We start from the raw sequence: 22,525 nt of genomic DNA, 5'->3' as shown, positions 1-22,525 counted from the left end.
TCCCTCCCTTTCCCCCCACCTCCTTTCCTCCCTCTTCTTGATTTCTTCCAACCCCCTTTGGAAGGGGGTGAGTTTTTCATTTTCTCTGAGTCTATCAAATTACTTCATATGATGGAAATCATCCTACCTACTCATTAGAGCCCTTTCCAATCAGAAAGGCCTTGCTGGGCCTGAGTGAGTGTGGCATCTTGAATTACAAACCCTGACAATTCCTAGTAATTACCCTGCATAGGCTGCACACGCTCAGCTTCTCTTCTCAAGACCCCGGGGGGCTGGCGCAAGGACAAAGGATGTCCGCAGAACACAGCTTCCTCAGTGCGGCCTTCCCCGAAGGGTTTAATGCGACGGGCAGCACCAACAGGCCCGGCCTCCAGCTCACTGATTCACAACACTGTTTCCCAGTCTCGGACAGCTTCCTTCCAATCCAAACAGGGCCCCTAGGATTGCTGAAATGAGACAATGTTAATATAGGCTCCAGAACAACGTCCAGTTTGATGATCCAAGTGCTACTTTTCAACTATACAGGTAGCGCTGCTTTCTGAATAAATCCAAGATGATAAAAGTCACGAAAATGACGAGTGATACGATCTCTCTGTAAGGAAAGGTCTGATTCATGCGAAGCCACTGTACAGGTCCCAGAGCCGGCTGGTCATTCCCTCTCTACCCTTCCCTCTTTCCACTCTACCAAAAAGGTGCCAAGAAAAGGAAGCCACGTACAGGCTAAGGACAGAGTTGGTCCGCTACTGGGTCAGGAGGCAACTCAAGGATCCCCGTCCAGCTTCAGCTCCCGGGAGCCGTGCTGCGGATGAGCACCATGCAGGACGAGCCACCGCCTGCCAGCGCCACGCGGCTATGACGCAGCCCGGGAACGCGATCTACTCCGCACCGGGGAGGAGACGTTTCTGAAAGGCCTTTTCAAAATCCCTTTTGAAACCGAGAGTGGAAAGGCTTCTAACTCTGATTCACAATCACGAAACCATGGATCAAAAAAGATACGTTCTTCTTCATAAAACCCCCATATCCCTACAGGGCAAAAACACCGGAAGTGAACTCAAAAGACAGACAAAGAAACAAAGATGCAATTCACATATCCATGGGTCTTCAAGGTTGGTAAGAAAAAAAGCAGCCGCCCCATAAAAAGTGGGCAAGGAACAATACCAGGCAGTTTACAGAAGGGGAAACAGAAATGGCCGAGAAACATATGAAAAATGTCCAACATCACGTATACGTGAAATGTGAATTGAAAGTAAACTGAGATACCATTTTCACGTATCAGTAAGGCAAGAATCCGAAGTTTGAGAACGCATTCTCTCCGACAAGACTGGGAAAACGCCGTCCTCACACACTGCTGTGAATGGAACTTGCTAAGATCCCAAGGGCGGGGGGTTTGGCAATACCTCCCCAAATTCCAAATGCACGTCTGTACCTCATGGCCCTGCGAGTCCACTTTGGGTATTTATTCTACAGACACGTTTCACTTGGCGAAAGGGCGGGCACAAGGTTATTGATGGCAGCACCAGTTTTATACTACCTTATTTTTCAGACCATAAGATGCACCTAGGTTTTAGAGGAGGAAAACAGGGAAAAAAATTTTGGGAGCAAAAAAATGTGGTAAAATATTTCATCACATAAATAATATAGTATTTTACCAATGTCAATGTAAACAGAACTCAACAGCAGTATTAACAATCATTATTACTCCCAAATCTGGGGAAGGAGGAAAAAAGGTGCATCTTATAGTAAAAAAACATATGGTAAAGGTATAAACATGACATAAGTGTCTACTGACAGGGAAGTGGTTAAATACACAGCATTGCCATGTAATGGGCCAACAGCAGCTATAACGTGGAAGAACAACGACGACATGCTATGTCCTGATAGAGGAAGACGTGCAGCTCACGGGAGAGACTGCGGAGCAGAGAGGCCTGTACGGAGGGTTGGGGGAGGCTGGGACGAAGCCAAGTTCTGGCGCTTGCTCGTAGGTACGTGCAAAGAGGGCCCGGGGAAGACACACCAAGAATGAACACAGCGGTACCGAAAGTGGGTAACAGGGCTGAGACGTTTCTTACTGTCTACCTTTTTTTTAAAAAAAGATTTTATTTATTTATTCTTAGAGAGGGGAGGGAGAAAGAGAGAGAGAGAAACATCAATGTGCAGTTGCTGGGGGCCGTGGCCTGCAACCCAGGCATGTGCCCTGACTGGGAATCGAACCTGCGATGCTTTGGTTCGCAGGCTGTGCTCAATTCACTGAGCTACACCAGCCAGGGCCCCAGTGTCTACCTTTTAACACTATTGGATCTTTGCACCATATACACAAATGTATTATTATTCAAAACATTTACATTTTCAGGTGTCTTTGTGACTGTGTCAAAGGCTTTGTCTGCTGAGAACGTTAATCATTGACTTCAAGAATTTAGGGGAGGCTCAAAGCGGGGGCTGCTAAGGCTCATCTGTTGCAGCCTCTTCTCTCTGGCAGTTCCCCTCATGATGTGAACTGGGAACCTTCAGGACAGAAACAGCCTCACAACCCCACCTCCTGTGACCTTTTCTTGAAATGATGTTCCTTAAACACACACAGACATAAATCCGAATTTAAACTTATGCGCGAAGCTCCTTTACCGCTGGAAAAACAGAATATACTTCCAAGTTAAATTCATCAAAATCAGGAAACCAGTCGGTCTGGAAACACCTCAGGACCTTACGGTGACCGACGAGGTTGCTCCGTGGACGGCCCCCTGTCGCTGGGATCAGGACACCGCCGGGTGGTCTGGGGTCCGGCTCACGCAGCACCTTGGGTGACTGGAGCCGGTGACTCTCAGTTTCCCCCGCTCCCACTCACAAACCCTCCTGAGCCAGGCTGTGGAGTCACCCGACCTCCCTCTGGCCAGGCACGTCTCCTGTGCTTCCAGCCGCCTCCGCCGCCACAGTCACGGGTGTGGGTGCCACCTGGAGCACTGACACTGGGTGCCGGCCACCCGGCGCTCACTCCAGGAACCCGGAGTGACTTGCATGAAGGTTATTTCATTTTCATATTATTGATCATGAATGTAGTAAAATGAAACATCAAATTTAAAAATTATGGAGAACTCAGAGGAGTGCATACACAGACCCCCAGCAGTCACAGATCCTAGCGAACAAAACACAGCTCCGGTTCATCTGTGAAGACCCTGCCTGGAGCCTGATGTTCGAGTCTCGGAGGGGTCGGACTCTTCGGCCCCCGAGTCTGCCTTCACCTTGGGTCCCCGTGCTGTCACTGCCCCCCGCGGGGCGGCCTGGCCCCGCTCCAAACCCCAGTTTGGAGCCCCTGGACCCAGCAGCTGGCTCCCCGACTCTCAAACCCCAGCAGAGCTCCCAAGCACCTCCGGCCTGGGAAGAGAGTGGACAACCCACGATGACACAATCCCCGTCTAACACAAATTTAACAACTCTCCACAGAGGGCACGTACGATTCGATCCGCATTTCAAAGCCTCTCTCATTAAGTCCCAACAAAACCAAGAAACTAATTTCAGTCTCCAACATCTGTGCAGATTCTTGCTGAGCCCAGTCTCTCAAATATAGGGATGATGTCATCTACTTTTGCATCTTCAGTAAAAAAAGAAAAGTATACCTAATATCTGTCTGATGGATGAATGGGTGAAGAACGGATGAATAAATGAACGAGCCAGTGAGTGAATGATGAATTAGCCAGAGAGTAAAAATAGAGAAAAGGCAGGAAAAAAAAAAAAGAGGAAGAAGAGAGGTCACTCATCCAGCCTCCACATGCCGGCAGGCTCCACCTGAGACATCAGGGAGCTTCTCTCTGCCTCTCTGCGTCTCCAGCATCTCTCTTCAATCGCCCCACGGCCCTGCAGAAGCAATGCTACCCCTTTCTCCTTATGATCTTTCTCCAGATACAACGTTCCTTAAAAAACCAGAGTCTACCAAAAAATACCTGAGGGCTCTCACATGCACATTTATTTTTAAAGCATCTGCAGGTGTGGGGTAGGTGGTCTCTGTGTTGTTTGGCCTGTTGCCGAGGCTGAAGTAAAAACAAGTGGACCCCATTGAAGTGAAAGAATGTACTGTGGTGAACACAACACAAACCACAAACGTGGACACTGATTATGAAGGTCACTGGCTACACACTGCAGGCACATTCTTTCAATGCCATGTTCAACAACAGTCGGGAATGTTGGCCACCACTCAACATAAGGAGAAAGGAAGCAATTCTCTCAAGTTCAAGCAGTTTCTGGGTTACATGAAGGTATTAGTCTATCTAGAAGGTATCCAGCCATATACTATGAAAAACAGAGACAGCCCTGGCTGGTGTAGCTCAGTGGTTTCAGTGCAAGCCCACAAAGCAAAGAGTTGTGGGTTCGATTCCCAGTCAGGGCACATGCCTGGGTTGTAAGCCAGGTTCCCAGTAGGGGGCATGCAAGAGACAACCACACATTGATGTTTAAGAAAAATAAAAACAAAAACTATCTTTGGGCTAATTATTTCATTTGAACCTGAGCAAACACTCCATTTCAGAGGGATATCACCACCGACTTGTCCAGACTTTCAGTGGTGGCTTCTGTGGGGCCAAAAACCTCAGTGTTAGTGAATGGCAGGAATCATGTCTCATTAGAACCACTATTTATTATGAGGAGTCTCAATGCCAAAATCCGGAAATTTCCTTCTGACTAACCCGTTAAAACAACAACAAAAAAAGGTCTTTGGAACCGCCAGAATGATTGGGTCACAAAAGAACAGATGGTTTGCCAAGCGGCACCTGTCTCGTGGAATGGATTCTTGACCCAAGATCCTATGCAACTTCATGGTAAAACAAAACAAAACTAAACATCTGCGAGCCCTTCAGTCATCCGGATTCACTGTGCACTTGCTCCTAGCGAAAATCCCGGTTCCTACGCGAAAAAGTTGAACCTGGCAGCATTGGGACTCAAGGCCAAGCATTCCTACTCCATGCCTTCTTCTCTCTCCCTTCTGCCACGAAGGGGAAGATGTCTCTTACCTGGTGTTCTGGACCTCAAAGCTGAGCCAGTCAGAAGTACGGTCAGTTGGGTCACATCACGGGAACCATCAATATACAAGTGGAACCCGAGGACCACAGGCTGAGCCTTCCTACTGCTCCCCCTGTAACTCCTCATCGCAACGGTCAGGGCTCTGAGTTTGTGCTGGGTTCCCACGGCTGTTCTCAATACCTGCCGTTTCAAATGTAAACAACCCCAATACACAGGCACTACTCTGACCCTCACTTTAAGATGAGGAGACTGAAACAAGGAAATGCAATTTGCGCCAAATCACACCAGCCTGGAAGTGCGAAGTGGATTTCCACTCCAGTACAGAGCTATGCTCCACCTCTGCACAGCGTGCACCTGGCACAGAGGTACCCAGACAAGAGGGGACGGTGGTGCTGACATCCAGCCCCAGCTCTGCCGGGGGCTGTGCCTTCCCAGGGGCACAGCTCTGAAGGGGCACCTTTTCCTAAGAACACAAAGCCCTGAGTCGGATCTGCTCAGGGAGTGGCCCCAAAGCCAAGCTCTTGACCACAAGTCCACAGTTTTAAACACTAGACTGCTGTCCCTAGAGGTAGCACCCGGTGAAAACACAAACTCAGAAGAGTACTGATGGACGTATGAATAATGTATACTGTGAGAGGGGTTCTCGGTTACTGAAGGGAAGGGGGATGTAGAGAGCGGGCGGACCACACCATGATCTCCTCCCCGACTTCCAGGATGGCAGCAGGTGTCCAGGGGCTGCGGCTCGTCCTTGTCCGTCACCTGTCATCCGCCTTGTTCAGGAAGAAAGCCACACACGAGCAGATGGCTTTGTACAGTTGCAAACACACTCACATAGGCAAACACACCCCGCCTTGACCTCTAGATACTAATGTACGACATCTCAATGACAAAAACAAGACGACTTTTGGGGACTCGGGACACCCCTTCCAACGAGGACATCGCTGCTGTGCATTCGCCCATGTCCCCAAGTTCTACAGAAAACACTGCTCGGTCCTCATCTCAGCTCATGAAGTGTTCACTGGGTTAACCGGGAGGAAATCCGGGCTGGGCCGGGTCGCAGCAGCCACACCGTCACCAGTGAGAACTGGCCGCTTCAGTATCAAACTCCAGTCTTTCCAGGGCTGTTTGTGCCGAGGCCCCACGACTCCCTCCCTCTTCCCAGGAAACCAGGTTTTCTGGCAAAGGCGTGATTGTTTGAATGAGTAACACTGTGGGGCTAATTTCAAAGACGCTGGATGAGCATTAGACAGTGAACATTACTACTGATACAATCCAACCAACAGCGTGTATTTGTAAATCATAGCAAAATGCATCAGGGTGGCGCTGTGCCGCACAGCTGCCAGCGTAAATAACGGCCTGTGACTAACTACTTATATAAGCACGGACTCCCCAGTCCGCCCTGGTCCCATCACCCCGAGTGTCTCTCTGACGCTGGGGCTGAGTGTCAGTTCCCACTTATCACCTTGCGCCCCCCAAAATGACGATCACTGTGCACAGTCATGAAATGTGTCCCCATAACCATTAACTCCATCTCTGTCGAAGCTGGGAAAACAAAAGTCGGTGCAACACACCAACTGAGAGGACCGTGTGTTGCAAAATATTTGGGAAAAGATATTTCTTTGTGCAAGAAAGTGTTTAACATTTTAAAAACTTGACCTTTAAGAGATAAGTAATATCCCTTTTCCCTCCATTCCCTCCTTCCTCACTCCCCTTCAAAAATAATTATTTGAGTTTAAAATGCCAGGAGTTGTTAAATATACAGGTGCTAATCCCTCTTTAGTTAGCTGGTGTCAGGACCGGACTTGCCCAGGAAAACAGTCTTTCCAGAGAAACCTCTCTTTCTGAGAAATGTGTTTTCTAGATCCTTCAGGGTTTAGGGGGACTAAGTTTGATACTTCTTAATGCCTAGACCTTCATTTTCCCTATTAATTTTAGTAAAGAGCCCTACGACTTCACACTAAACAACACTGAATGCTTATTCCTTGCATTTACACACTCATTTCCATAAACCCACTTCCTGACTGCACCTGGCAACCTGGACAACAGTTAAGAATGCTTTCTCTCCACCTCCTACTTTGTGCCAGAAACAAGGTGCACCGAACCTTAAGGTACAGGAAGTCCCAATGTACGTGGCACTGTTTAACTGTGTGATAAAAAACAATGCATTATTCTACTTCCAAAGAGATCAAGGACAGTCAGTTTCACCTACATTTAAGAAACAAATTTACCACCCCAGACAGTTACTAAACCAACCATTTTTCTTCTTTTCTGCTCTCTTCTCTTTTCCCTTTTCTTTTTTCTTCCTTCCTCCTCCCCTCCGTCCTTCCTTTCCTTCCTTTCCCTCCCTCTTCCTAATGTCTTTCTGCTCCTTGGGGACGAGGCTGTTTTATTTATACATTATTTTGACTTTGTCCGTGCTGCCACCTGAGGGCGTCTCACCTGACCCTCACAACAATCATGGGAGGTGGGCGGTGGGCAGGGGTCTATCTGCATTTCCACGTGGAAAACGCTCAAGGAAGTTAAGCACTGCAGTCACGTATTTAGAAGGCAACATTGCTGGGTCTCCTTCCACTCCAGAAAGTCCTTTAAGACAGCACCCCTCAAACATGTTTCAACTCCTTCACGGCAAATACACGTGACAATGAAAGATGAATACAGAATCTTTCTATCAAACTCTATCTGCCATAAATAATGAAAAAAAAAAAAAAACCCCAGACATCTTCTTTGACATTTACACTTTATTGGAAGGACATTTCCAAGGCCTTTTCAAAAATGATTATTCCCATTTACTAAGCTTTTTAAAAAGACTCTCTCCCTTGCCCTGGCTGGTGTGGCTCAGTGGATTGAGTGCCAGCCTGAGACCAGTGTTGCTGGTTTGATTCCCAGTCAGGGCATATCCCTCAGTTGTGGGCCAGGTCCCCAGTAGAGGGCGTGTGAGAGGCAACCACACATTGATGTTTTCTCCCTCTATGTCTCCCTCCATTCCCTTCTGTCTAAAAATAAATAAATAAAATCTTTAAAAAAGTAGATAAAAATACCCTCTCCCATTTTGTGTAAGCATTATGGATCCTCTAAGACAAAGATCTAGTTGGTGAGTAACCGCAAGGAAAAAAGTATTCAGGACTTACTAAAATCCTTGGAATCATCTAAACCTTAAAAAAGTGGGTTATACAAGGGGGAACCCCCCAAAAGCTGGAATTTATTTATTAAAAATTGTGTCTTTATACTTACATGTTTAAATTTCAAAGTACTGTCCACTTGACACAATACACCCATCAGGTTGTTTTTTCCACTGCTCTGAACAGTTTTTGAGCTCATTGATTTTGATGCCTTTTAGTGCTTCTGCTGCTTTTTGTTTCACCTCTTCCACATAGGCAAAGTGTTCCCCTTTGAGGACTTCTTTCACCCAGGAAAACAGAAAAAAAGCCGCTTGGTGCGAGATCAGGTGAATAGGGAGGGTGGGGCACCGGGGGTCACGCCGTTTTTGGTCAAAAGCTGCTGGACACTCAGCACGGTGTGGGCAGCTATGCTCCTAAATCACCCATCCTGGAATGGGTAAATGTGTTGAAAGAGTCTTAAAAAAAAAATTCACTGAAGCCGAACGCAGCCTCTCATAACAACGCCAGCTGGTCCACTAATACAGGTGAGTGTTCCTAGAACACTCACCCAGCAGGGGCAGCCTCTACTACAAGGGACCTGCCCTCCAGAAGATAATTCCGGGAGTTTCTGGGTCCCCCCTCAGAAGCACCTCAGACAGAGAACACAACAGAAACCTGTGAGCGCCTTTAAAAGCACACACACTGAAGTTTAGTCTGCTGTCACACCCGATTGTGCACGGTCACTGTGACAAACTGAAATGTCCACACACATACACACACAAAGAAACAAAATGCAGGAGTAAGAAGTGTCCTCCGCTGGCCAACAGAGTTTTTACTGATACAAAGGTTTACTGGGGGGAAGATCATAACTCATTACAGACATGTCTATCAAGGGTCCGACTTAAGGTACTTAAGTTGTGCAAAAGTCATGGAGTGCAGGCTAGTCAAACACCCTGAACTGGAGTCACACAGCCGAGGCGAGCAGGGCTTCTTTAAAAAAACAAAACAAAACAAAACAAAAAACAGAAACTCATGAATCTTTTCAAAAACAAAACTATCTGATGCTTTCATGAAGGCTCCATGGAATTTGCCATGAAGATGGGGGTTTTCAGAAGAGAGGAAAACTAGCTTTTACGGGGAGAGAGCGAGGAGGAAGGGGACGGCAGGCTCAGATAAACAGGCGACTGCAGATAAATGGCTCAAGTCAGAGGGCACGGGGCACGCTCTTCCTGAAGACCACAGGCCAGGCTCAGGCAGGAGGTCTCTGGGAGACTGGCGCTGGGCCAGCTGGGAAACAGAGCACGGGAAGAAGGAGGGGCCTGCCTGCCGCGCTCGTCCTGAGGGTCAACGCCCTGAGGGCTGCCCAGGCGCAGCACAGCGCTGGTCTGCACTGATTAGCGGCGCCATCCCATCAGAACTGCACACTGATTAGGCCGGTAGCTGAACTTCAGACTGCCAAGGGGAAATGCCCACTCACAGATCCCAGTCTTCCCTCCATTTGCCTGTAGGGAAGGCGCATTAACCAGGGGCCGCCAGGGGAGCTACCTGTCAGAGCAGGGTGCTCTGCATTACAGAGCACTGGGGCACCCAGGACTCCCTGAAGGGGGCCTCTGCCTGGAAGGAAGCAGCCAGGGCAACATCAGGTCTGCGACTGAGGCCAGTCTCCCCATGGTGTCAATCCGAGCCCTCTGCTCCCCACCTCGGGGCATCTTTCCAGCATGCGCGCGCGTGCACACACACACACACACACACACACACACGCAGGGACGCATGCACCTGTGCCAGTACGGTCTCCCCCACAACACCTGTAGTTGAGGGCCCCACATCTGGGTACCGGGGTGAAAGTAAGAAGGAAGCACTGAAATTTTTATGCAAAGACAGTGGTATATATATTCCTGTTGTTTAAACAGGATACAGCGCACTGCACATTTTTAACTAGGTGGAAGAATCACAGAATTACCTGGAAATGGTAGGTAGTAATCCTGTTGCAAGCAACTACAAATTCCTGAAAACCTCTTGGGTGGAGAAGCTGAGAGGAGTAAGGCTTGGGGGTATTGACTCTTCCTGTGTTTGAGTCACACTCTAAGGAGCTGCTGAGAGCCGTGGGGCCCGAATTCCTGAAAATCCCACCCATTTAAGGTCCCTAAATGAAACCATACTGGGTGGGTCGAGAAGTCTGTTTAGTTTTCTCCATAAACGAAAGGCCCGGTCTTCATTTTCACCAGTAACCACTGATTTGGATATTTTGAGTGTGCCGGCTGTCTCCCACTATTGGCTCCCAGTGGGTGGAGCCCAGGAAGAGGCTGAACATCTTCCCATGCATGAGACAGCCCCACAGCAAAGATTTGCTTGGCCAAAATGTCAGCAGTGCCAAGAAACTTCACGAACCACCTATGACACGTTCCATCAGTCACAGCACCTTCTCCACACACTGCACAAAGGTTTCTTTTTGCATTTCAGTTGCATTCTTGCCTTTCTTGAAATAATAAAACATGATACACTCAAAATGTTACTTATCTTCTTCCATCTTCCATCTTCCAATGGCTGTACAAAAATCGCCCATTTTGATAAGTTTTTTTAAAAATGCACGCTGATAGAACAGCTGTCATAGCACAATCTAACAAAATCGCTTCAAATGAAGTAAAGGACAACTGAGCGCTCGTAGAGCTATTGTGTGGATACACCTAAATGAACTTCTCGACCAACTCAATAATTTGGGGAGCCAAACTGCTGCAGTGATCCCATAAGAAGCACAATAATATTTTTATATCCACACAGATTATTAACTACATTAATATAAATCACTCTTACATGTCAAGTTCACATTTTCCTTTGGCAGCCATAACCGTTTGGAGACTGGCCTTCCTCACAGTAAATGCGGGTATCTGCATTCTTCAGGGAAGGCCCATACCAACAGGCCCTTCCCCGGTCTGGTCCTAAATCCAAAGGCTCAGTGCCTCTTCACCGCGTACCTTGGAGCAGTTCCATATCTGATCCCCAAGGCGGCTCCCCCAGAAGGCTGGAAGTGGGGAAAGTCTGGAAGTCTCTTTTAGGAAAACCTAGAGTTAGTTTTCAGACTTCCACCCTGGCATACACAATCATGTTACTGTAACCCGTGAGGTGCTGAGACAATGACATCACAACGGTGACATCACAACAAGGACGTCACCACATGGGAGAGGGTGCAGCCTTTCTCTGCCTGTTCCCTCCATTTCCACACTCAAGACGGCATTTCTAAGGCTGGGGTTCACTTTGCCTGTCTCCTTAGCTTCCCAAAGGATGCATTCCAATTTCATCCTCCTCTCTACTTTTTGTCTTGCTTTTTATCTTTCTCTTTCTATAGTCCATCACGGCCAAGTCCAAACCCAAGCTTGGCCTGTTACCTGTGTGGTCTCTTCAAGTTAGACTCACTACAGTAATAGATATGTAAATATTACCTGATGCCAATAGAGTAGAAGAAGTGTAAATGAAGTAACGATTTCTTCTTTTCATGCTTTAATTAAAGAGTCTAAACGTACATTTATTAAGTCCTGCTTAGTTTTGTTAGAGACTGCCTTGGTTCCTAGGCTAAACAAGATTTTAAAAATTCATTTGTACTACTGAAATGAATTTTTTTTCCATATGAGTAAGTACTAAACACACTGTAAGAACACCCAGTGAGATGAACAAGGTTGACTTTTTTGTTCTGCGTGTAAACAGAGCTCAAGTCCTCAGTGTTCTACTTGACCTTCCCTTTAGCAAACACTCGCCTGGCAAACCTTGGAGCACCGGAGCTGAAAGGGCGGGGCGCATTGCACAGGCCTCACCTCTTGGGCTAGTTATCCACCGAGCTTTGTGAACCCAGCCTGGACCCAAGCAGAAGGGAGAAGAATTGATTCATCCAAATGAACATCTCTCAACCAGACCTTCCATGGAGAGACAGAGGGAGAACCTTAATGGATCCCACAGAGACGACACCTAGCTCCCTGAAAGGGTGTGGAAATCCAAACTGAGATGACCTGTGAAGCAAACCAGAAGCCCGCTGACAATTTCAGAACACCTCAAAAAGACAGCTGGCGTATCCCCTGAGCTTTCTAGAACACACACCTGAGAGGAAAACAAAGAAACACAAAACAAGGACATGGGGAAAGTGGGCTAATGACGTCTTCATGGTTTTCTAGTTTCACTACAGTAGCGACCCCGCCCCCCCCCCCACCCCATCTACGGGGGATAAATAGTTCAAGACCCCCAGTGGACGCCTAAAATCATGGCTAGGACTGACCCTATACATTCTGTCTACTCCCCATACAGACACACCCACGGTAAAGTTAAATTTATAAATTAGGCACAGCAGGAAATTAACAATAGCTAATAATAATCTAGAACAATGATAACGATATGCTGTGGCAAAGTTACGTGAATGTCTCTGGGGTCATGAAGGAAAGCAAGGGGGACTGGAACACCAGCACTGTGACGCCAGACAGCGGATCCGATCACGGAGACAGCTGCTAAGTGACTTCACATGGGAGCACACACAGCGTGGAGATGTGGGAAAAAGGGGTGACTCGCATCCCAAGCAGGGTACCTCAGGATAACTCGAGACTTCATCACCTTAGGCAGAACGGTACACAATTTAAAACTCATGAATGGTTTGTTTCTGGAATTTTCCATTTCATATTTTTGACTGAGGTTGACCGTGGGTAACTAAAACCAGGAAAGCGAAACGGCAAATAAGGGGAGGACTACTGTCCTCGACCAATGCTTCTGAATGACACATCCCTAATCGGCTAATTAACCATCTATCTGTAGCTACACATCTCTGTCTCTATCCAAATCTACATCTTTACCTGTATGGAAACAAAGAAGGGGGCCCCTCTGGGTCCTCCACCCAAGTCCTCTCTCTGGCAGTCCCGTTTGCTGAGATCAGAGAGTCATTTGTGCAAAAAGAGGACGGGGAGGGGGGGAGGAGGAGAGAAGAGAGAGAAGAGGAGACGGAGGGAGGGACAGAGAGTAGAGAGAGTCCCTGACTTTTTGATGGTTTGACTTGTGATTTTTTGACTTTACAATGCTGAGAAAGGGATGTGCATAATAGATTACATGAGATATTCAACACTTTCGCATAAAACAGCCTTTGTGTTAGGTGATTTTGCCCAGCTGTATGTTAAGTGCTCTGGGCACATTAATGTGGGCTAGACTACAATGTTAAGTGGGTTAAGTGTGTTAAATGCAGTTTCAGCTTAGGGTGTTTTCTACTTCCAGCGGTTCACCGGGATATAACCCGGTGGTAAGTCGAGGAGCACCTGTACTGTGTTTACTGGCAGAGCTTTCAAAATGTGCAACTCCCGGAAGGGAGGGCGGGAGGGAAGAAAGAAGGCAGGTATGTAAAAACAATTTACAGCTGCTGATCAAAAATTACCTTCTCCAAAAAGCCTGAATATTTGACTTAACTCTTTAAGCTGCCTACATAGCAGATGGACACTATTTGCTTTAACAGCACCCTTTCAACCAGGTGATGTCTCTGTCAACCGCAGGCCTCCGGAACTGCTTCCACACGGGTGTGAGCTGGTTGGAGGCGCTGCCTCCTAACACCTGCAGGAGGCCCGTCAGCAAGGGGAGGGGAGGGATGCGGTGTCATCCTTCCAAATGGCTCTCTCTGCTTCCTGTATTTTCCAGAACTTGCCTCCCAGATTAAACCATCTTACACACAGATTTAAAAACCCAAGCTCAGAAAGGAAGGAACGTCCCAGATCGCACCTCTTGGTAACAGATGGGCTGGGGTTTGAAGCGGGTGGTCAGATTCCTAGGGGAAGGGCTGAAAAAGACCAGAGCCCAAGAGGGGTGGAGGCCACAAGCCGGGACAAGAGCAGCCCTGGAGGCTCTCCAGTTTGCCTGTGGCACTGCCTGCACTCTGCTGACTAGGACACACACACCCAGACATCAAGGTGGCACCTACCACAGCTGTTAGCATTTCCAACTACCTAGTCTCAAGTTGCACATGCCTGATTTGTACACGACTACAAAACAGGCTTTTGTGTGCAGGCCTGAGGGCCCAGCACAGTGAGAACCGGATCTCTTCATAAGTGGATGGATCCTCTCTGGGCACAATGGCAGCAGAGCAGCAAGTACAGAGTGGCCCAGAACAGGAAGTCGGCCACAGTCCCTCCAGCTTCTAACAGGAGGCTTGAAGTGCGTTTTCTCTCTCCTACTTCTTGAGACCAGTTTATGAGCACCCAGAAGACGTCAAAAGCCATGTAAAATCCTCCAGAAATTACATGCATGCATTCTTACAGCTTCTTTGAAAAGTCAGGTAAAGTCTTGGGACAAACAGGGGCAGGTGACTATGAAAACTCCTACTCATTTATAAGAAGGCAAAATTCCTAAATAAAATATTTTAGCAAGTAGTAGTAATGCACATATAAAAACAATAATATAGCACAGTCAAGGTGATTATTTTACATATGCAAGTTTGGTTAAACACTTGGAAAATCAGTTAGTGTAAGTCACCACACTAACAGAATAAAAGAAAAACTCATACAATTTCCTCAGTAGACATAAAGAGCATTAAAAAAAAAATCAGGACCTGCACACAATTTGAAACATTTGGCACACCAGGAGTAAGAACTCCCTTAAAATGAAAAAACAAAACTATTTCCACAATTATCACCGTAGTTGAACAAATGTTGGAAGTCTTTCTTTTGAGACCTGGGGAGGGACAAGGATATGGAAAAATCAACACAAGTATTCAACACTGTATAATCTGCCTGTGGAAACAGACAAAGAAAAATTTTATGAAGATTAGAAAGGAGAGCTAAAACAGCCAATATTCTGAAGATGCTATGATTGCATATGAAGAAAATACCAAAGACTGTATAGATCATTAGAATTCATTTCACTAGTTAGCTATGTTCTGGATACAGATCAAGATAAAAATAAAAATAAGATAAATATATTTCTCTAGGTCAGCAGAAAGAAATAGAATATGAAATTTTTAGAAGTAGCATGGAAAAATATGAAATACCTAAGAATAAATTTAATAAAAGATGTGTAAGACCTCCACACAGAAAACTATGAAACATCATTAAAGGAAATTTTAAGATCTAAATAAATAGAGGAACATACCATGTTCATGGACCAGAAGTCTCAACATCAAGAAAAATATCGGTGTTGCCCAAATTTATTTAGAGACTTCACCCTCCATCAAAATTCCAACAGTTCAAAAGTCTGTTGCTATTGTTGCCTTGTTTTGGTGGAACTTAATAAGCAGATTTGAAAATGTTGTGTTAAATGGAAAAGACAAAGAATACCAAGAAACTCCTAAAGAACAACAACAACAAAACAAAGTAAGAGGCTTCAGCTAATGAATGTAAACTGTAAACTCTTCTCGTAAAAGCGCAGTGTGGGACTGGTGCAAAAACACACTCTAATAGACAAAAGGAATAGAACAGGGATAGCAAACCACTTCACACACATTCGAGCACTTGGTTTATGACCAAAGTCGCCCTACAAAACAGTGGGAATGGAATGGATTTACCAATGATCATGATGAGGCAACTGACTGTCTTTAAACGTTTTTCAAAAATAAAACCTGATCCCTATCTCACACAATGTTCAAAAATTAATTCCCAGCGAATCGTAAATGTCCATTTGGGTGTTAAAACTGAAAATCTTCCACAAGATAGAAGAACATCTTCATAATTTAGAGTAGGAAAAGACTCACCGAACAGGACACAATAAAACACTAACCATAATGGAAAGGGACTCAATAAAGGAGTTAGACATTCAAGTTAAGAACCTCTGTTCATCCTAAAGCAAGCGCAAGCAAACAACAGAGTGAATATTCTGCCACAATATAATCAGCAATGAACTCATACTCAAAGTATATTATAAATACCTACAAATCAGTAAGAAAGACACCCCAACTGAAAAGTGGGCAAAAGACGTGAACTACCATGTCGCAAAATACTTCTAATTGCCAATGGACATGAAAAGTGCTCAACCTTACCAGTCAGGATAAAGCAAATTAACTCCACAATGTGCTATTACTACAAAACCCCCAGAATGACTGAAATCACAAAGGCTGCCAATGTTGGCAAGGGCACAGAGCAAGGGAAGCTCCCGTACGCTGCTGATGGGAGTATGTTGGTACCAGCACCCTGGAAAACAGGTTGATGGTATTTACTGGAGTTCTTGTTACCTGTAAGCTAGCCTTCCTCTCCTGCTGAGTGCCGACAAGTAGAAGAAACCCGCGTCCACGGGCACCAAGAAACACACACAAGATCGGTCACAGCCACTGCACCGTAGCGCCCCAGCCAGACCACCCGAAGGCCCACCAACAGCACTGACACACGGTTGGGGGGTAGGCGTACTTGGGAAACAGCTTCCTGTGCAGCACAGAAAAATGAGCAAACTACAGCCACACGCAGTGACATTCCTGAATACTACAAACACAGTGGTGAGCAAGGAATCCACGGTCTAAGATGCCCTGCATCCTTGCTCAAAAGGCACAAGTCAAAACCAAAATATTGTGTGTAGGGGTTAGTTCTTTGGCTGAAAATCTATAAAGAACATCAAGAAAGTATTTACAAAAAAAAATCAGGAGTTTCTTTTTCACCTTCAGGGGAGGGTGAGTAGTGATTAGAAGAGGGGCCTTCTGGGGCGTTGGCGATACTCTGTTGTGTTCGGTTTCGAGGTGTCACTGTGATAACTCACTGTACATGCGTCTTTATTTTGTGAACTTTTCCGTATAAATATGAAAACTCAGTTAAAGGGGGTTAAATAATAAATCAAATGCATCTACGATAAAATACATCATTGTGTCCACCAGGACCTATGTATACTGCCTGGAAAATGGGAAGAGAATGACTTAATTAAAAAGAAAAAACGGCAAGCGGCCTCACTGTGGCCCATCATTTTTGACAGCTTTTGCACTGACGTGTTACCAAGCACCGTGGGTCACGGAGCACTGCTGGCCAGCTCATCCACTTCACGAGCAGACCGTGGTGCCCTGGCCCACGTGATGCACATTATAGAAAGGCCCTGAGATCTTCCAGAAAACCTCCAGCCACTGGTACCCAACACTTGCTCCTCCCTTCACTCCTCACAGGTTGATCTTTTCTTTGTTCTGTTGTCAACGCAACTGTCACTTTTTCAGGGCATCGTTCCCTGTCCCCATTCCCACGCTCACCCCTCCTCTGGGGTGACCAGCATCATGGGCCTCTCCTTTTGAGTTAGTGCTGGTCATTCTCCTTCAGGCCCCACCTGCCAGATCCCTGCTCGGAGGCTGATCCCTGGGGACCAGATCACCGGGACACCCTGCCCAGCTGACCTGTTGGGTGTCGCTGATGGGAGGCAGTGGCAGAAGCTGGAGAGAGGGAGAAGAGAAGCCCAGCACGCCCTCCTCACTCCTGTTTTGCTGTGGTCTGTGTTTCTAGGGGTGGCTGCTTCTCCGGAGGCCCACGCCCATCCTTCCCGGCTCCAGCCCACACGGCCCCCAGCTCCATCAGTCCTGCCGCCCAGGGCGGTGACCATGCCCCAGCTGTGCCCTTCCCTGGCTCCAGGAACCTTGCCCCTAGGAATCTAAGCCATTCTCCCACGAAACTCCCTTCACTGGAACTAGGCTGGATTCTGTTTTCTGCTGAGACCCTGCAGAGTGGCAATTTTATATCATTTTATTTGTATGATTATTTTTATCAACATTTGCCTTCTTCCACTAGCCTGTGAGCGTTGTGACACAGGTCCTTCAGAAAGTGCCAACCAATATTTGTAAAATGATTTAGTGAGTTAATAAATGCATGAATGCATTTGCATTCGAATCAGAATATACTATACCTAGTAACGAGGACTCCTGAAATGTCCCTGCTACATTTGATGTGCCACCAGCCTATCAGAGCAAACATTTTTTTCCTGTGTGGGTTGAAAACAGCCTTTGTTGGCAGGAATATTTTACTCATGACAATAATTTCAACTATTCTAGCAATAAATGTAAAAGCTATGATTTCTCAATTCAAAAGACATAACTTTACCTGAAATAAGTCATCAGTGATGGAATTCCATGTGTACTGCAGTCAGGTACAGCTCTAAGAGTCGGCAAGAATGCAATAAAAACATTCACTGGGTAAAGAAGGCTCTGTGTCTCTGAGTTTTGCATAACCTATGACGGGTAACTCTAGGAAATAATTACTGAGTTGTTATAGGGTGCTACTAAGTTGTTACTAAGCATCAGGAGGGTTAACCACAGGCAGGAAATGAAGGCACAACTTCCCATGTCTTCCCAGCACCAATGGACTATCAACTCCTCATTGTTGTCTTAGAGTGAAAGACCATCTGGGCCGATCCCAATATTAGGCTAAGTTACATACTAATGGACACAGTGAGATAACTTCTGCAAAACGAACTGGAAAATTCTGCTTCTAGGCCACTCATCAGCATTTCCTGAGCGGGGTCTGCAACTCTGCAGATTCTCTTCTTTTATGGGAGGAAAAGTACAGAAAAATCAGATGGCTTACAGGCGTTCTGATGCACTAACCAAGATCTGCCACACCAGTGTATGCCATACCATGTGACACCGGAATTTTAATCTTGAGGAAACTAGTTTACAAATTGTAATCACAACCAAATACCTCCTGTATCAGGAAAGATTCCTTCCAGGGGTATCTTAAAAGCAACAATCTACCTTGTGCGCAAGCTCCTGGAGGGTAACATAGTCCGATAAGGCCAAGGGTCTTCCTTTTCTGGAGTCTCTTTCCTGGTTGAACCTCTCCTGCTTCTTCTGCTAACTTTTTCCTTGTATTGTAAAAGTATCCAGTTCTGTTCATTCTAACCAACAGGAAGAGCTATGGCAGTCCTTCCTCTAGTACGGCAGGAGTTTAAGATTAAGTATAACCTATCACCAAGCAAACTTGCTCGTTAATGAAGACCTTTCTGATATGGCCCGCACTGGGACACAGGTCTGATTTTGTGATCCTGGGTGATACGGCATGGTTTTAGTAATGGGTACTATATTAATCACACCTTGTGAGAGGGTTCGGGAAGAAGTGATTGAGTTAAAAACAGTTAAAATGCAGTTGTACTGCTAATTCCTTTTACAACCACATAACTGGCTTTCCTATGTCCAATCTGGTGCAACAACAACAACAAAAATTCCTTTTTCCTTATTCATTCTCTTAGGCGGTAACTGCTATAGGAAATGACCACACCGGGTCCTTACTGACGGCTCCGCTAAAACAAAAGGGCATTTAATACCCGATCCTGCCATTACCAGTGACGAGAATGAAGTAAAAATGAACTGCGCTCCACCTTTCTTGCCCACATATAAACCGATATTGTTTTCTACTGGGGGGAGCGGGCAGGAGGAAGTACCGCATTTAGTTCATCAGGGCTGATACACCCCCCGCCCAGGACCCACTCACTTCCATTCCCGTCAACACCACCCACTTCGGAGGCCCCAGTACACGAAGGGCCCACAGCCTGGCAGGGTCGGGAAATAAGCAGCTCTTGCACAGTCTGAAAATCACGACTCCGGATGCCTTCCCAGCACCGAAGTGGAGCGGGGGGCCGAGCCCCGGGGGACCCGGCAGCAGCGTCTGGGGTGCCCGCAGGCCGGGGCCTTGCCCCCCCCGCAACGCTCTGGGTCCCCCACGGTTCCCGCAGGGACCAGCCGCAGGTCCTTACCCGCCAGTCCGCCGCCACCGCCGCCGCCTCCTCCGTCGTCTGCGTGCCCCTTCCTTCGCTGCAGGATGAAGTAGGGGTTAGCCCTCTCGGTGATCCACAGCGCGTTGGCCAGCAGCACCTCCTCCGGGTTCACCCACATGTTCCCGGGCGCCGCGGGCGGACGCACAATGGGGTGGCGGGTCGGCTCCTGCACACACCTGCGCGCACGGGCGCGCACCCCCGGCACACGCTCGCCTGCCTGCCCGCTGGGTGCGGCGGCGGAAAGGGACCTCAGCAGCGGGTGGGCCGCAGCGCCCCAGCCACAACAAAGCCCCCGCGGGCGGCCGAGGTGGACGGCGAGGGCGCGGGCACCGTGAGCAGCATCCTCCCCGCGCACCGCCGCCTCCCCCCGCGAGCCCGCAGCCGCAGACGCCCAGGCCCGCCGGCAGCAGCCCGGCTGCTGCGGCCCAGGGCGGCGGGAGGAGGGGGAAGCGGTGTGGCTCAGTCCCGGAGTCCGGCTGGGCGGCGGGCAGGGCTGCGGGCCGCGCGAACTGCTTCGGCGCCGCGGTGTGGGCCGAGCTGGGCCGGGGCGCGGCTGCTCCCGCGGCACCGACCGAAGCTCCGGGCCGCCTCGGTCCCGAGCAGCCCAGAGCCCCGGAGCCCACTGAGCGTTAACACTCCGTGTCGGGGCCACTCGCACCCGCGGCGAAGCCCAGCTCCTCGCTGGAAGGACGCCCCGGACACTGCGAATGAATGGCGACAGCGCGGTTCACTTGGAGCGAGCCGGGGTGGCACCAGTTTCCTCGGGCGCGGGTCCTCCGTGGGTTCTGCGCGCCGCGACTTGCCGCTGCGGCTGGCTTTGGAGGAACCTCCTGGGGACCGAGTGGCAAACCCTCGGCCCCACGCCCATCCCAGCTGGGAGGACGCCACTGCCAGCCTCCAAAGGCGGGTGGAGTGAGTGCGCCGAGCGTGTTTATGGTAGACGCTCCGTAGGCTAGCGCCACCCCTCTTCCCAGGAAATGAGCGTTTCAAGGTTCCAGACTGGGAGCTAGATACCCGGGTCGGAAGTGTGCGCAGCCAATGGCTGTCGATGTTTTTGTTTCCTGCATCCCTAGGGCAAGTCATGTGCTAAACTTGTCACCGCCTGTAGCCCCTCCCCCTCTCCATTCCTTTGTAATTAAAGTGGCCCAGCTAAGTGCATTACATCACTTCTTTGCCTGACCTGTGGGGCATGAGCAATAGCGAAGTTGGAAGCAGCCCAAAAGCTCAGAACAACTGATTCACGCTACAGCTGTTCCTCTATCAGGCATTTGGAGCTTCGAGGACCAGGCATGGCAGAATGCTGGGATTTATCCGCACTTTAATAGGTGGATTAAAAAAGAATTAATCATTGAAATCAAAGACCCACAAACCAGGCCAGTTTTATCCCTAGACAGCTTTTTGCTTTCTGCCCCGTACTTCGACTCGCTTGTGGTGATCACAGCTCATCTACCTAAGTATCTGATGACCTTTCCAGCTCTTTTTACACCCAGGAGACCCGCAGACAGACGGCTCAGCACAAAGGGGCTCCTCTTCCGAGGTGACGGGAATTCTCCGGGCTCTGCTTTGTCATGGAAGTTGGGCAGTCCCAGGGACTTCTCCCTTTCCCAGTGGACAGAGCATTCAAACGACACTTTCTTGGATGGACATCAAACGTTTTTACTTGCGTAGCTCCCCCTTGGATTGTTGAGTCCCTCCAAACGGACGAGCGAGCGCGTCCCGCCGTGTTCCCAAGGCCGGCTCTGCGCCTGCTGGGGTCCCACACCGGGGGGCTCTCCACCAGTGAAAGTCTCCGTTTGCGTTATCGCAGTGACCGACCTTCTGCCTCTTCCGAAAACATTGGAGACCTCGACATTTACGGAAATTTCACCTACTTAACAGACTCAAAAATGTCACCCGTGACCTTCACTCATGGCATGGGGCTTCAGGCACAAAATCACCTGCGAACAATAAACAATATGATGCAAAAGTGCATATGTAAACATTGTATTACTAATATAGTTATATCACTTAATAGTTTTGAAGTGCTTCTATAGATGCTCTTCTATTTTATGTAATTAGTGTTGTTTTTTTTCTTTTTAAAAAAACAGCTCTACCCAGTGTCTTCATACTCTCTATCTCTTGGAGTATCCTTATTATTTTTTTCACTGTTGTGGCTTGACGTTTTCTACTCTAGCACTAAAGTATAAAATTAGATTAGCATTTTCTCTATTGGTGCCAAAATGCTGCTTATTTATACAATCACTCATTAATTCACTCAACATGTAATTATTGAATGCCTGCTATATAGCCTGGGAATACAAGTGAACAAAACATACAAAGTCTCTCCCTTCACGAAGGTTTAAATGTAAAATTAATATTAAAAACCAAAAGAAATTCATAAAAACTTGCTTTGAAAACAAGATTGGACACCAAGAGGAAAGAGAAAAAAACTTTTAAAAATTCTTCGCTACTTCCTACTTCATTGAAAGAATTAGCATTCCCTGCGGAAGAGCAGGGCCTCCCCCATAATAACGAATTGTGATAACTTGTAGTAGAAGGATGTTGCAATGAATCAGAGAAATCACAAGGAAGTTATGGCAGCTTGCTGGTCCTATACTACCAACTGCTCATTTATTAAAATGTGGCTTCGTTTAAAAAAAAAAAGGAAGGAAAAGAATCAAATACACCTGAGCTAGAACTAACACAGAGAGAAATTCATTAATCCAATCAGTTTCTCAGTGAAACAAGTATTTTTATCTTTTCATTTATTCTTG

At 47.5% G+C, this 22,525-nt stretch overlaps 1 protein-coding gene across 1 annotated transcript in view; it reads right to left on the bottom strand.

Moving 5' to 3' along the window:
* The window catches only part of TBC1D9 (TBC1 domain family member 9), a 75,234-nt gene extending 54,442 nt beyond the window's left edge, over positions 1-20,792 (bottom strand). Inside the window, exon 1 of the mRNA XM_045830992.1 lies at positions 19,752-20,792. Coding sequence (XP_045686948.1) covers positions 19,752-19,890 — 139 coding nt within the window. The 5' untranslated portion in view covers positions 19,891-20,792. The remainder of the gene's footprint in view (positions 1-19,751) is intronic.
* Between the last annotated feature and the right edge of the window lie 1,733 nt (positions 20,793-22,525).

The sequence above is a fragment of the Phyllostomus hastatus genome, unplaced genomic scaffold (assembly GCF_019186645.2).
Source record: "Phyllostomus hastatus isolate PE091 unplaced genomic scaffold, TTU_PhHast_1.1 phas_contig_159, whole genome shotgun sequence".
Lineage (NCBI taxonomy): Eukaryota > Metazoa > Chordata > Mammalia > Chiroptera > Phyllostomidae > Phyllostomus > Phyllostomus hastatus.
The sequence above is the reverse complement of the archived record's forward strand: the minus strand, read 5'-3'. Positions and strand labels throughout refer to the sequence as shown.